At 38.5% G+C, this 15,812-nt stretch overlaps 1 protein-coding gene across 1 annotated transcript in view; it reads left to right on the forward strand.

The window, feature by feature from the left end:
* The window catches only part of cpeb3 (cytoplasmic polyadenylation element binding protein 3), a 41,714-nt gene extending 27,066 nt beyond the window's left edge, over positions 1-14,648 (forward strand). Inside the window, 5 exon segments of the mRNA XM_046870355.1 lie at positions 307-396; positions 9,392-9,510; positions 9,894-10,008; positions 10,136-10,317; positions 13,941-14,648. Of these exon segments, the coding sequence (XP_046726311.1) occupies positions 307-396; positions 9,392-9,510; positions 9,894-10,008; positions 10,136-10,317; positions 13,941-14,168 (734 nt within the window). The 3' untranslated portion in view covers positions 14,169-14,648.
* Positions 14,649-15,812: the final 1,164 nt, after the last annotated feature.

The following is a 15,812-nucleotide window of genomic DNA, read 5'->3' on the forward strand; positions in this document are numbered from 1 at the left end:
GCACTTTGTCTTAGCTGAATTTTTGTCTATATTGGTTTTAAGCTCTTAGCTCTACACTCTGTGTGTCTGACAGCACATGTGATACATTTCACTCGAACAGTGTGAATAGTGACACTGGGAGCCGAGTTCTGAGAAATTTCTCCTACAGAGAAATCAGGTAGTTATGTTGTACTTTGGTCAGAGAGGCAAGAACAGGTCTTATTTATGCCAACTTCCCAGACATGGCTTCCAAAGAAACATTGTTTTTTGATGTCTACGTCATGGGCTTTGTCGTTAATTCTCCTTTTATTTTTCCCTCCCACATAGATGAGATCACCAATAGTTTCCGTCGCTATGGACACCTGGTGGTGGACTGGCCCCATAAAGCAGAGAGCAAGTCCTATTTTCCTCCTAAAGGTAAGAACAGTTATACATGATTTAATCCTTCCACTAGAGCCTTTCATTAGCGCTTAAGGTCTCTGTGTTTTAAACTGCCTAATGTCGAGGTGATGCTGAAGTCTCCCTGAATTATGTTTGACCATCTCAAGTATACCATACCTTCCATGCACTTCTCCAAACCTTTACATTTGTTCAGATTTTTATCTACCAGAGCCTTCTGTCCCATTATACCAAATATTTATATTTTTAGTCTAGGAGTACCTCCAGTGAAGAACATCTAAATGTCTTTCTTGTTCTGACATACCCATTTCATTCCTCTATATTTTATCTACCTTAATCTACCATACCTACTAGATACTACCATCTCTACTTCACTGTTACCCATCAGGGCTTATCATTCATTAAAGCCTACCACTGACACGTTCTTACCCAATAAAACCTGCAATCTCATTAAAATATTTGTATTTCTCATTGCTCATCTACAACATGACCCTCCAGATACTCTGTTCTGTCTATTCTATTATCCCCCAGAGATGGATCTAGGGTTTCTCCCATCCCTCGACACCTTTAACCATTAGAGCCCACCATCATGACCTACCAAAGACAGTCAACAAGCACAATTCTCCAGAGCCTTCCATCCCTCTTTAGCATGACCCTTTTATAGTTGTACCCCATGAAAGTCCTACTACATGATTATTCACCAGAGCAGAGTTTCAACCTGCAATCAGTCTATATAGTTAGTCCCTTCCTGCCCTGAGCGCTACTGTAGTTTTACTCGATCAAATACAATCATACTGTGCACGGCTGTGGTGCACTATATATAGAGTTAAAAACCCCCATTTTATTGCTTACTGAAGCTGATGCCTCTACATCACAAGAAACTTGTCTATTGTCCCTATGTATCTTTACAGACCCTTACATACATTTTAAGGACCTCGTATTTAATCATATGACATAAATTGTACTGTACTATTGTACTGAACTCTAATGAAACTGATCTATTCCACTGCAGCATCGATTTAAAGAATTGTTGCTGAATATGGAACTAATAAGAACACGGCTGTTCATTACTGAAACAAAAGAAAAAGCATATTTCTGTTTTTGACAGTTATTAATGCACCTTGTGTATCCCTGAATAAAAAAACATCTTGCGTTGTAGCAGCGGCATGCCCAGGCACTTCTAGGCAAGTAAGCTGAGAAGGCAAAACACAGGCTGTCTGTCTCCCAGGCACAAACGTCCACACCCATGCTGCAGGTGTAACTGCATGAGGAAGATTGTTTGCGCTCAGTACCTTGAATGATTGGTTCAGTGGGGGAAAGAGTTTGGCTTGGCCAAGCGATCAGGGCTCAGCTCTATTGGGCCAGATTCTGCGTCATCTCCGAGAGAGCTCCTCCATAACACTCCATGTGTCATATCAAGGAAACTATTAACACAGTCCTGGATGTGACTCACATTCCTCTGCCTGAGGCGAATGTGCTGCATCTGGGCAAGGCTTGAGAAGAATTCCCGTTCCTTACCTTCACTTGCTCCTTTTTTGGAATTCAGAAACATGCGGCCGAAATAGGTGTCTGTCTGGAGCTAAGCAGAAATCTGTGTCCTTCTAGGGGGAGTCATGTGATCTGGAAGTGTGTGACAGAAAACGTTCTCTCTCCTGAGGCTAGCAGCGAGGTAGTCCACTGTGTGATGAAGTTGTACCTCAGCTTAAACACTTTTCTCCTTCAGCACTGCTTTTGGTGATTTACAATAAGCACTTTGTTGTGTGACTAAACCCATTTAGTAGTCTGTCCCTTGCAGACGAGGGAGTCATCCAACTTCCATTAATCTCTTCTCTTAATAAAAAGTGCAGGCTTAGCGAATGGAAGATCCTGCACACTTCTCCATGACATGCAGTGTAAAACGATCATGACTATCGCTCTGCCTGTGTGGAGCTGCTCCCAGTGTGACTCTCTGACTCATAGTGTGGCTCTGACCCACTTGTGGGCAAGAAGCAATACTCGACTTGCCATACGCTTCTTAGATACGCGTGTATGTGTTGTGAATCACTCTTGGAACAGATTGCAATGTTCAGTAAAAGTGTAACTGATTTATTCACTATACACAGAACGAACTGAGACTAACAGGAGGCTACTTCAGGCTGTGACGCCGTATGTTGTGCCTGTGGCCCTGGCAAAGATGGCAGCATTTCCAGAACTTTCTTTAGAGGTTCTCGTACTACATATTTATCTTTGGCTTTCCAGTGCTGAGTTTTTTTTAATTCTCTCTTCAGGTCCAGATGGTTAGATTAGCATTACTGTATGTGCTGTGTCGAAGCAACTAAATATTAAAAACGGTGTTATATTTACGTACGAGTGGGTAAAAGCAAACAGAAAAAATAGTATTCACAAAAATCTTCAGATATTTGATGTTAGAATTGATTGTATTGATTCTGAATGATGGTTTAGCAGTTAATACTTTTCCAGTAATGCATTAATAAACCTATGGAATGATAATAATGCGTAAATATAATTTTTTTTTTTTTTAGCAGTACTGAGCCAATCGTAGCCGCTCATTATTTATGAATTTTTATCTTGTGCAATAATGGTTCAGAGAAAGATCCTCATTGAATCATTCATTTTTCAAAGACAATTTTTTAAATGTATGCTCTTAATTTAATACACCGTTTTGCTTTGAATGGTTACGATTTTACCTTAAAAAAGTAAATAAATAAATAATTTTAATAAATGCAAGTACTTCAAGCAAAGGGTTCAGAAAAACCAAAGCCCAAATTCCAAGATGTTTGTTAAAGTACTTCTCACATTAAAAATGAACTTTGTTTTGCCACAGTACAGCTCTGTCTGACAGTGTCCCTGCTGCACTGCTGGCTGTCTTCTCCTCTTTTAGACACAATGTTTTATTTATCAGTCTGTTTGTGTAGTCAGGCCATGCTCAGTCGCTCTGTACTTTGTCAACGTGGCCGCATGCTTTATAACAGCCGTGTGATCAGGATGTCTGCTACAGCGTATACACTTTAGGCTTTTTGCTTTGTGTTGCTTTTGTTCCACTTTCTGCTCCACGATATCAATCTGAACAGATGAGTAGAAGGACAGCATGTCTGTTTTGAACTAATTTACACAGTCAGACTGAATTCCAGACAGGTTCCTATTAAGTTTGCTGATGATATTGCAAACACGTGCTCCATATTTCTATTCGACTGACTGAATGCACAGAAATCAAGTACAAGTTTATTAGGATTAATCAGTGATAAATGTACTACTGATCTGGAGACATGCTTTTCCTGGAGACATGAATCCCATAGTGAAATGTAAAATGTTGTAAACGAAGACTGTTTATTGAAATAGGTTTGGTACGCTTGCATTAGGAAATGTAGAACGTCTTGAAGATTTAAATTGGAATTTTTGGGGAATTTCTTTTTATTTGGGGCATCATGAGAATCTGAGTGCCATGAAATCTGTTATTCCCCTTATGTGTATGAACATGCATATCTCAAGCATAAGCATGAGCTGCCATATCTGTGTGTGTATGTGAGAGAGGGAGAACTCTGTGGTTGATCATCTAACCAGCCTGCACACAGTAGCACAGCTTTTCTCTCAAACCAATTAGCCTGTGATGTTCATGTTAACACATCTAGAAGCTTTAGCATAGCCCTAAACCTGCACACAGCTTTAAGACACACACACAAACACACACAAACACACACAGATACATATATAATTACACACCGCGTTCCAAATTATTATGCAAATGCCCCCCCCTCCAACAATTATATTACAATGTGGATGTTATTACATGTAAATGAACTGACAATGTAAACTGCTTTATTGACTGCAAACTCCTAAATATGCTGTTTCCAAGTAATTATGCAGAATGCACTTTTAAACCATTCAAAAGATTATAGTGAATATATACGGTGCATGGACAGAACATTTTTCAAACAAATAACACAATCAAAATCCAAACAATTATTTACATTTCAAGTTCCATGGTAATATATGCACCCTTCTTCGAGATGACTAACAACTCTCTTGTCCATTGAACTTGTAAGTCCATGTAGAGTTTCTGCCTGTATTTCATTTGAGGAGGCCAGAATTGCCTCTCAGAGCTGTTGTTTTCTTCCTTTTGTGGATACTCCACAGGTTCTCACTAGGATTGAGGTCAGGAGATGATGGTGACCACACGATAATTTTTTTTTCTTTTTTAGGCCCATAGCAACCAAACATTCAATGGTGTTTTTTGCAGAGTGTGATGGTGTGTTGTCCTGCATAAAGATCATTTTATTTTGGGAGGCACAATTCTTTTTTTATAACATGGCAGAAAATGATTTTTTAGGAACTCCACATATTTCACAGAGGTTATTTTGACACAATCAGGGATCCTAAAGGAACCTGCCATCTCACTTCCCAATATTTCAGCCCAATTTATCACTCCAACACCTCCTTACTGATATCACAGTGTTGTTGGAGCAGGGTGGCTATTCACCAGCCATCCAGAACTCCATACATCTGGACCATCCAGTGTGGCACGGCATTCGTCAGTTAACAAAACCGTTTGAAAATTAGTCTTAATGTATTTCTGTGCAAACTGCAAACATTTCTCTTATGAGGTTTGGTTAAAGGTGGCCGAAATACAGCTTTATGTACAACTGCCAGGCTATGAAGGATCCTGCATTGAGAGCTTATTGGGACTCCAGAAACAGCAGCAGCTTCAAACATCTGTTTGCTGCTCAATAGTGTTTTTTTTTTTTTTTTTTTTTATAAATAGCCGCCCTTTTAATACTATTCATTTGTCTGACAGAAATCTTTCTTAGTAAGCCTTTATCTGATCTCATTCTTCTGTGATGTGAATCACTCACAAATCTTTTGATAGTTTGATGATCTCTGTTCAATTTCTGAGATTTATCAATTGTTTGCATGCCTTTGGCAAGACATTGCACCATTTCACACTTTTCATCTTCAGAAAGATCTTTCTTCCTCCACATATTGCATCAGAACTGTGACTTGCTTAATGTGGAACAACCTCTTTAAGTAGGTTTCCTTTTTTAACTAAAATCACCTGGCAAAGTAACTAACAAACATGTCTGAGCTTGGTACCCCTTTTTTTTCTAAATATATGAGAAAGAAATACAAAAACAAATGCTTTCTTTGGAAAATTTAAACCTAAATGTTTATTTGGCTGAAATGCTACTAAAATGGTACGGACATACCGTATTTTCTGGACTATAAGCCGCTACCTACTCTTTGAACCCTTAAACCACGAAGCGGCTAATTCATGGATTTTTCCTGGGTTTTTCCCGGTTTCACAACCGTCATGCCAAAAAACTGAGCACCAAAACATTAGACCAATGAAATTGCTGAACGGGTTCAGGTGAACCAATCAAATTCTTTATATTAAATCAGATGCGCTCCAACTGAATCAGGCCACACCACATCATAAATATGGATGATGTCTCTCTGACGTTTGACCTGCCGCTCACTCCGACTGTCAACAGAAAATGCGAATCAGACAGTGAACAATGACTTTCTTGGTAGGCTACTGTTTAGATACAAGTCGTGTAACAGACACTGTCTTTCGTTAAAGCTTGTGTAAAGTTCATTAGTTTCAATGTCGACATTATAGACATATATATGCGGCTTATAGACAGGTGCGGCTTATTTATGTTCAAAATAAAAATATTGTCAAATTCGGTGGGTGCGGCTTATATTTGGGTGTGTTTAATAGCCCGGAAATTACGGTAATAATTTGGAACACGGGGTATATACATATATATATTTGAATTTATAATACTAAACACCATGGTCATTTAGACCAGCGGTCCCCAACCTTTTTTGCACCACGGACTGGTTTAATGTCCGACAATATTTTCATGGACCAGCCTTTAAGGTGTGACGGATAAATACAACAAAATAAAATGATACGACCGGCATAAATACTGTTATTTTCTAAATATAATAATAAACGTGAATCCACTGTGTTGTTTTGTTTATTTTGTTAGCTTGAGGGTTTCAATTTAGCGCTAATGTATTATGTGTTAGCGGCCGGAGCAGCCCCTTTAAGAAGGTAGCGTATGTTGGTAAGACTTGTGACCGAAGGAAGCATCTTGACATGCATCAAGAGTGAGTCATAGACAGATGTAGCGAAGGGAATCCGGTCATTTTCCAAAATAAAACGTCATTCAGAATCAGATAATAAATAAAACGGAAATAATGTAAGTTATGTATTCTTTCTGTGGGGCCCGGTACCAATTGACCTACGGACCGGTGCCGGATCCCGTCCCGGGGGTTGGGGGACCACTGACTTAGATGCTTGACAGATCATGTCCAACTCTGCTGACGGCAGAGTGAAGTCACTGCATTGTGTGTGTGTCTGTGTGTGTCTTTGTGTGTGTGTGTGTGTGTGTGTGTCTGTGTGTGTGTGTGTGTTTTTAAATCCCAAATTTAGTCACTGCCAATACTCAATAGTTCATCTCTTACAGTGGTTGCTAAATACTGTTTTTATTATACATGATATCACAGTGGCCTATAATTGGTGTCACTCTGATTGATAGGGAGAGCAAGTTGGTACCTCTTTCTTCTTTGTGTGTGTGTGTGTGTGTGTGTGTGTGTGTGTGTGTGTGTGTGTGTGTGTGTGTGTGAGAAGAGTGCAAATGTATTTCTCTTGCACCACTTGGGACTATTTGACAAAACACATCACTGTCTAGCTTCACTAACCCCAAACACACTTTCAGCTTTTTCTATTCTTATACAGCTCTGTTCCTTTTGTCGTTTTTCTTTCTGCTCCTCTGTACATCGTTATAAATCTCTTGAGCTTTGGCTGATTTTAGACTCTATGCCACAGTCTGTTTGACTTATATAGAACTTGCTTGTATTTTCTGTTCATTTTATTTCTTCTTCTTGCCCTCTTTCTTGTTTGCACAGAAAATAGTGTTCCTTTCTTCCCAAGTGGCTCCCTGCTGCCTTGGCCTTGATCCCCGCTCTCAGGCTGCAGGCTTTTAGAGGATAATCGCATACATGCACCCAAGTCTCATTCTTGCTTCCTTTCCTGGTTTTTCTTTCTCTTTTTCTAGCAAACTCACTGCTTTGTTCCAATCATGCTTGCGCTTTATTTGGCATGGACTGGGTTTTCCCGGGGAAGTTCAGGAATGGCAGTTTTGTGGAATTTGGCAGGACTTGGAAAGGTTAAAATATGTGAAATCTGCTCATATTGCTGAAATATTTGATAGTCCAGATGCACATCACTGACACTTGAGCAGTATTGCTGCATCTCAATCGGAGGTAATTGCATTCCAATAAGGTTGATTTGATTTGACACAGCTCTATGTCCAGCGACATACATCATTATGCCATTCCAAGTATCCCACGTACACGATTCGTGTTGGTAGGTTGCTTTGATGAAGAAATAAAACCTGACGAGACATGCTGTTACAGGAAAATAATTCACGGGACAGCGATGTGATGTGGCCTGACATGACCAAGAGACTCGTAGTTAATTATTTGTGGCAAATTCTTCCAATGATTTTTGTTAGAAATGAATCTTAAGTTCATTTAATGTAAATTCAAGGCATTTCATATTAAGGAACATCTGCAAGGCAAGTTAGTTCCTTTTTTTTTCCCCACTTGCCCTATAGCAGCTATCCATTACCAGCCTCTGTCTTACAAAAATGTTATCATGAAACCAGGAAAAACACAGTGACTGGTAGGAAGCACTGACACCCGAGACCTTCCTTGTTACAGAAAGCTTCACCATATGAACTATGCAAGTTTTCTTCTTAAGTAGCACGGGTAACATTCAACCATTGATTAGGTGGAGATGTACTTGTCCATCATTATTTTCATTGGCATGCCATTAAAATTTTCTTTTCTTCTCTTCTATTTCTTAGCTCCGTCTTTGCATAGTGACTCCTTGGCTGACTCTGTATTTTTCTCCCTCCTCTCTGATTGTGTTTCTGCATTGCTGGTGGTTCGATTGTGGAATTCAGAGAGTAAAACATGATGCTTCTGCATTCCTTTTCTAGCCTGTTTATCCTGAACATAGACTCCCCCAAAAACCTGCAGTCATCACCTTTAGCCCTTTTACATGCCTTGCTGTTTGTATTAGCCCCCTTATTCTCTGTATAACACTTCGTTTGGAATTATGAAAATATGATTTGTTGCCATTTCTGTGGAAAATAGATAACATGGATCACTGACGTTTCTATTTCACTGGAAGTTTGCTACAAAGTTATTTTTTGTTTTAAAAAAAAAAAAAAAGGGATTTTTTTTTCTCTCTTCCTTGCTTTTTGTCCTCTTTCTATTAGTATCTTCTCGGACTGCTTTAGGAGGATTTGTCTCATGTATATAATTTGTTTGTACACATGCTATATATTTAAATATATATATATATTTTTTAAATTAAGACATGACTTAGAAAGGGGTAAAATATGTGAAATCTGCTTATATTGCTGAAATATTTGATAGTCCAGATGCACATCACTAACACTTGAGCAGTATTGCTGCATCTCAATCAGAGGTAATTGCATTCCAATAAGGTTGATTTGATTTGACACAGCTCTATGTTTAGCGAAATACATAATTATGCCATTCCAAGTATCCCACGTACACAATTCGTTTGTAGGTTGCTTTAAAAACCTGACAAGACACATATATTTGTTTGTGCATATACTATATATATATATATATATATATATATATATATATATATATATATATATATATATATATATATATGTGATTTTCTTTCTGAAATGGCCATCCTGAATGCAGCTAAAAGAAAAATCTTAAGTATTTCACTGCAAAACCTAATGTTTTTAATAATTATTATTATTTTTTTTTTTTACATGTAGATTTGATATAATTAGAAAATCTTTGTTGGTTTTCGTGTTTTAAATGCTTTATATTGAAACTCTCTCTCTCTCTCTCTTTTCACACTCTCTCTCTCTCTCTCTCTCTCTCTCTCTCTCTCTCTCTCTTTTCACACTCTCTCTCCCTCTCTCTCCCTCTCTTTCTTACACCTATTTAGGTTACGCCTTCCTGCTTTTCCAGGAAGAAAGTTCAGTTCAGGCTCTTATTGATGCCTGCATTGAGGAAGATGGGAAACTCTATTTATGTGTCTCTAGCCCCACCATTAAAGACAAACCAGTAAGTGATAAATCACTGTACACACACATTTTGTATATTTATAATAATAAACATACATTTGCGAAGAGCATCCATATTTGTCCATGCCCATATTGATTAGTGTATTTTATTATTGTGTATTATATTTAGTGATTTAAAATAATTTTTTGGTGGAGTTTTTATTTTTTTATTAAACAACTGTAACCAGAGTAACATACAGTCACACAGTGTGGGTCTCTCTCTCTCTCTCTCTCTCTCTCTCTCGCCTCGCTCTCTCACTCACTCTCTCACTCACTCTCTCTTTTTCTGAAAACCATTTATTAACAATAAAAAATAAAGATTTTCTCCAGAAAGTGTTAATTTTGTGAATTTGAGGCTCAGTGAAGACTTTCGCTGTTGTTCAGGTCCAGATCCGCCCGTGGAATCTGAGCGATAGTGACTTTGTGATGGACGGCTCTCAGCCTCTGGATCCTCGCAAGACCATTTTTGTCGGAGGAGTCCCACGACCTCTGCGTGCAGGTAAGGGGACGAGTTCAGATTTACTCCATAATGCTTCAGTGTTGATTCCCTCACAGGCTGGTGGATATTGTGTACTCCTGTAATCTTGAATGAGGCAGACATTTTTTTGTTGTGTGTTTGTGTTTAGTGGAGTTGGCGATGATTATGGACCGGCTGTACGGAGGTGTGTGCTATGCTGGTATTGATACTGATCCTGAGCTGAAGTATCCTAAAGGAGCAGGTCGAGTGGCGTTCTCTAACCAGCAGAGCTACATTGCTGCCATCAGCGCTCGATTCGTCCAGTTGCAGCACAACGACATCGACAAACGGGTAAGTGCACACATGGTATGAGCTGCTTCTCTGCTTCTTCTGCAAGGTTACAGAAAGGACAGTGTGAAAATCATTTGGTAAAATTCCGTGTATGAGGTAATTTTCACTTCCATGTGAATCAGAAACATGTGTTCAGAGCTGCATTAAGCTCATGTGTGGTATTATGGGAAATGGCAGCAGTGTTCAGGGTTGAACTTATACAGAAGGAATTGTCTGATCACATTTTTATAATTGTCTGATCCCATCTCAATCTTTCCACCCTTCCTTTCTTTGATTTTGCCTTCTTTTTTTTATCTTTCCATCCATCTATCCATACTCTCTTCTTTCCTACCTTTCTTATTTCTTTCTTTCCTTTCTTCCTTCCATCCTTTCATTCTTCCATTCTTTTTTACTCTTCCTTCTTTTAATCCTTCAATTCTTTCTTACTTCCAATTATCCATGAGTCATTCTTTCCATCCTTCCTTTTTTTTTTTTTTTCCACGCCCTCCTTCCATCTATTCATTCTTCCCTCGTTCCCCCCTCAGTCTTATTGGTTGACGTCACTGCATCTCAGTAGATAATGTTCCAGTGACAGGGTTAAATGGCTCAGATGGTGCTTTGTGCTTTTCTTGCTTTGTGAATTGCTCCCAAAATTTAAACACATACAAACCATAAAGCTTCAGTGTAACAAACCCAAAACAAGTCTGTTCCACAGAGGATCACGTTTCTTTTTTTTTAATAGTTATTATATGGTTATTTATTTTTTATATATTTTTACTTTTTGATAAGAAGGTCATATTACATGAATGACATTATCATGTTATGCATGTATTTCTGTATGTGTGTGTGGTAGTTTAATCTTATACATGATCCAAGACAAAGCTCTACAGTTCCAGGAAATAATTCAGCTACACTCTAATCACCTCACGATCATTTCCTATTCCAGCATTACGAATGGACAGCATGAGGCAGGCATGTAATCAGTTTGGCCATCAGCTTCTAGATAACTAACAACCATCTAAAGACACACACACACACACACACACACACACAGTGTCTGGCTAATTATAGTTTTGCTTTTGCTTTTACATGCATATGCAGTGGAGTCATTTCCTATATTCAGCGTGTTGTCCTGTAGTATAGAGCTGATGGGGTGCAGATGAAGACTGGCAGTCTGCCTGACCAGATGGAGTGACCTGTGTGTGTGTGTGTGTGTGTGTGTGTGTGTGTGTGTGTGTGTGTGTGTGTGAGAGAGAGAGAGAGAGAGAGAGAGAGAGAGAGACCTATCTAAACTCATTTAGAAATGACTGTTGTTCTTTTATCCTACACTACACTCAGTTTCTTACGCTTGTGTTTTATTTGTGGCTCCTGATGAGAAAATCAGCCCGGCCTCACCTTATAATCCGCATCTCCTCAGTTTTTCCTCACTTATTTCTGGTTTCGGTGAGTCAGTGAGGGTCTGGATTTGCTCTTTGAGGTGTGATATTTAAAGAAAGGCTGGGCATAATTAATTTTGCATCTGTGTGGCACAAAGGTGACGTGACATTTCATTTGGCCAAGTAATGGGACGTCGAAGCAAAGTTTAAGGCTTGGGCCTGGAACTTGGTGTTGGCTATGGTGGTTAAAGGCGGAAAGCAGCAGTGAATGTTAAAAGACAAATCTGGGCTTCGCACATATTGTTTGCTTTTCTGTAAATATTAGTCCTTTTTTTTGTTTTAACATGTTATTAATGATGCGCGTGAAGGTCATCCGGCAGCGTAACACCGTCATCCAAACTGTAGCTTTCTCTTCGCTCAGATTCGCTCGCTGTGGAATTCACACTTGTCTAATTCGAATAAAATGAAGTGAAATAAATGAATTTGTATAAATGTCAAATAAATGTCATTTGTAATTAAATTCAATGTAAATAAAAGTTTAGATTATGCATGAATGAATTATTATTCCAAGTTATAAATAAAAAAAACAGAGCAACAATGGGAAATAGTAAGAAACATATGTTCTTTGAAAAAGCACCATTGTAAAGAAAAAAACAATAAATAAAAATATATGTTTATTTATTTTTACATAATTATTGTATTTATATGCACTGCCTGGCCAAAGTCACACCTTCTCTCATATTTCCTTTTGATTACGCCATACATTCGACATGCCATCGTTCAATAAACTTTTATTTCCATCCAGAGTTGCATTCATTTCTCACCAAGATTTGTATTGTTGATTTCTGATTATTCTCAATGTGTGAGTTTCTTAAGGCGACACTACAGTTTAATCCCAGTCCCTTGAGTTCTGTTGACATGGAAATGCTCCTATTTTTACTGTTAAAGCTCCGCTGTTGTTGTTTTTTGTACAATTTGATGTCACCAACAGTTTAAGTGAACGCCGATCGCGATCAAGTTTTTTTCCGACCACATTTCTTTTTCGAAGATGAAGGGTCACCACTATTCGTCCATGTGTTAGACATTTCTGAACCTTATTTTAAGTAGTTTCAGTTTAATTTCAACTTGGTTGTTTTCTTTACTTGATGCAGGCCAGCGATTTGACTGTTTTATGAAAGAGTAAAATCTTTTCCATGACCCCAGTATATGTGTTCTGACGGTTGTTTTAGACATGAGAAGCTACTTACTGTATCAGTTAGGGTTAAATGACTTGTTGCAGCTGAAACATATTAATCACTACAGTGATTATCCAGTGGTTTATGCAGTCTTGCCTATTTGCTTAGTTACAATCAGGCAGCAACATTTTTTTGGCCCACCAATATATTCTATAACAAACTTATAAAAAATAGTTTATATTCTCTTCCATTGACTCTATTGGGCTATTTACTAAATAGTTCGTTCATTAATTTAATGGTAAGTTTAACTGTATATTTCTTAATCACAATATAATCAATTCTTTAAAAATAGAGAGATAGACAGACAGATGGGCAAACAGACACAGATGGATAGAGAGATGGATAGACAACCAGACAGATAGAAAGACAGACTGATGGATGGACACACAGGCCGAGTGATGGATAGATGGACAGATGGATAGATAGGTAGACAGATTGATTTTATAGATAGACAGACGGGCAGATAGATGGACAGACAGATGGATAGATAGATAGGCAGACAGATTGATTTTATAGATTGATAGACAAATTGATTTTACAGACAGACAGATTGATTCTATAGATTGATAGACAGGCAGATCAATAGACAGACAGATGGATAGATAGATAGGTAGACAAATTGATGTTATAGACAAACTGGCAGATAGATGGACAGACAGATGGATAGAGAGGTAGACAGATTGATTTTATAGACAGACGGACGGAAGGGACGGATGGATGGATGGATGCACAGATAAAATGCTAAAAAATGGAGTTCATCCTCATCTTTATTCCAGTGTCTACATTCAAGTCAAATTACAGCTTTCCGGAATGTTCATGAATTTTCTGGATCGGCCACATGCGCTTGCTCTGTGTTGAAAATGTGAAAGGGAGAAGCAACCAGCATGACTGGAAAACTTCATCTGGAAATATTTTTGTTTTTGAACCAGCATTTATGAGCACAAATTCCTCCCATTGCAAACGTGTTTCCTTTTGAACCTGCTCTCCTGATCCTTCATGTAAATCTCACAGTAACTCTCGTGTCTGGCTGCAGGTGGAGGTAAAGCCGTACGTGCTGGACGATCAGATGTGTGACGAGTGCCAGGGCGCACGCTGTGGAGGCAAGTTTGCTCCATTCTTCTGTGCCAACGTCACATGCCTGCAGTATTACTGTGAGTACTGCTGGGCCAGCATCCACTCGCGCGCCGGCCGCGAGTTCCACAAACCGCTGGTGAAGGAGGGAGGAGACCGACCACGCCACGTCTCCTTCCGCTGGAGCTGATGGAAGAGTCACTCGTCCTCCCCAACCCTCACTTCTTCACCTCCATCATCCCCTCCAACCAACTAACCACCATCACCACCACCACCACGACTACAAGCGAAGATAACATGGGTCTTCTTTTATCTCTTCTTTTTATTTTTATTATTTTTTTATTTATTTTTTTTTAAATCACAGCTCTTAATATCTTTGTCCCTCACACACTCTGCTAATGAACATTGGGTCGAAATAAGAATTTTGAATATTTCTGCTTAGAAATTTGCACTTTGGCTCACGTGTACACACTTGATGTAAGCTAGGTCATGACAATACTGTTTTCTGGTTTCAAGTTTACTTCAATTTCCTCTTAATTTAGTCAGTCAGTGTTTCCCAGTAGGACATTAGACAAGAGTGAGACTATATATATATATATATATATACATACACACACACACACACACACACACACACACACACACACACACACACACACACACATATACATATATATATTTAAAAAGATTCTATTTTTGTTTTGTTTTTTAAATCTGTTGACACATAAATAATTCCTTTTTAAACATTTTTTTTAATTTAATAGATTTTTTTTTTTAACTGAGCATGCACTTGTTTTCAGAAAACCTATATAATTTTGCCCCGAGTAGAAAATGAGGGAACAAAGTCACCAAAGGTAAAACAAGAAATCCTATATTTCATAACCTTTAGTAAGGGTAAAAGAAAACACACAAAAAAAGAAATCATAAACAGATCTCAAATTTGAACACACCAATTTGCTCTTCATTTTGAAAATTGTTCAGTTAATACCTCATGAGCACAATCAGATTTTGTTTCCTTTGCTTATAATAGTAATAATAATAATAATATTTTTTTTTTAATAATATTTTTTTTAGTGTTATGTACATGTAATGCTGCAATAGCTTTTGCTGCTAAAGCCGTGGTATATAGACGTATACCATAGTACTTTATTCAGGCTGGGGAGTGAATGAGAATCATTAGGGCACCTGGTTGGGTGGTGAACAGGTGGGGCGTGAAAGCGGGCGTCAGCCTCGGCGTTCGCCCCCTGAACTGCATGTTTATCCAAAAATCAGGTCGCTGCATGCAATAGAGTTTTCAGTATCGAGTCTTTTATTCATCTTGGCCCAGTTTGCACACGTGGACGCAGAGCAGGAACGCAGACGGGAAACACGGCGAGAGGAAATAAGTCATCTCGCCCGATGGCTCGTATTCTGTCTCGCCGAGAGTAACGCGCAAAAAGACGACTAAACCGCAATTCTGATTTAAAAGGCCTAGATGGTAGGATAAGCCTTCAAACAAACTCTTGTCTAATAGGTGAAGAACATTTTTTTTCTCTTTTTGAGTGATTGTTAATATAATTGTGCAATTTTTTGATACAGTATGTAGTTAGGTTTGAGTATATGCCTAGAACTGTGATTCGCTTTAACTGTTCTCGATGTCTAACTAAGTCCTGTGAAACCTTCATAACCAGTGTATACAGTATACACACACTTACACACAGACTTCCCTGTCCCTTTGTTCCATATACACTGACGCACACATACTTTTGATAGTTTTCACTCACACAGGATGTGTTTAAGAAAAAACAAAACAAACAAAAAAAAGACCCCCTTTCCTAAATACTACCGACACCAT

This window comes from Silurus meridionalis, chromosome 2 (assembly GCF_014805685.1).
Source record: "Silurus meridionalis isolate SWU-2019-XX chromosome 2, ASM1480568v1, whole genome shotgun sequence".
NCBI classification, from domain to species: domain Eukaryota; kingdom Metazoa; phylum Chordata; class Actinopteri; order Siluriformes; family Siluridae; genus Silurus; species Silurus meridionalis.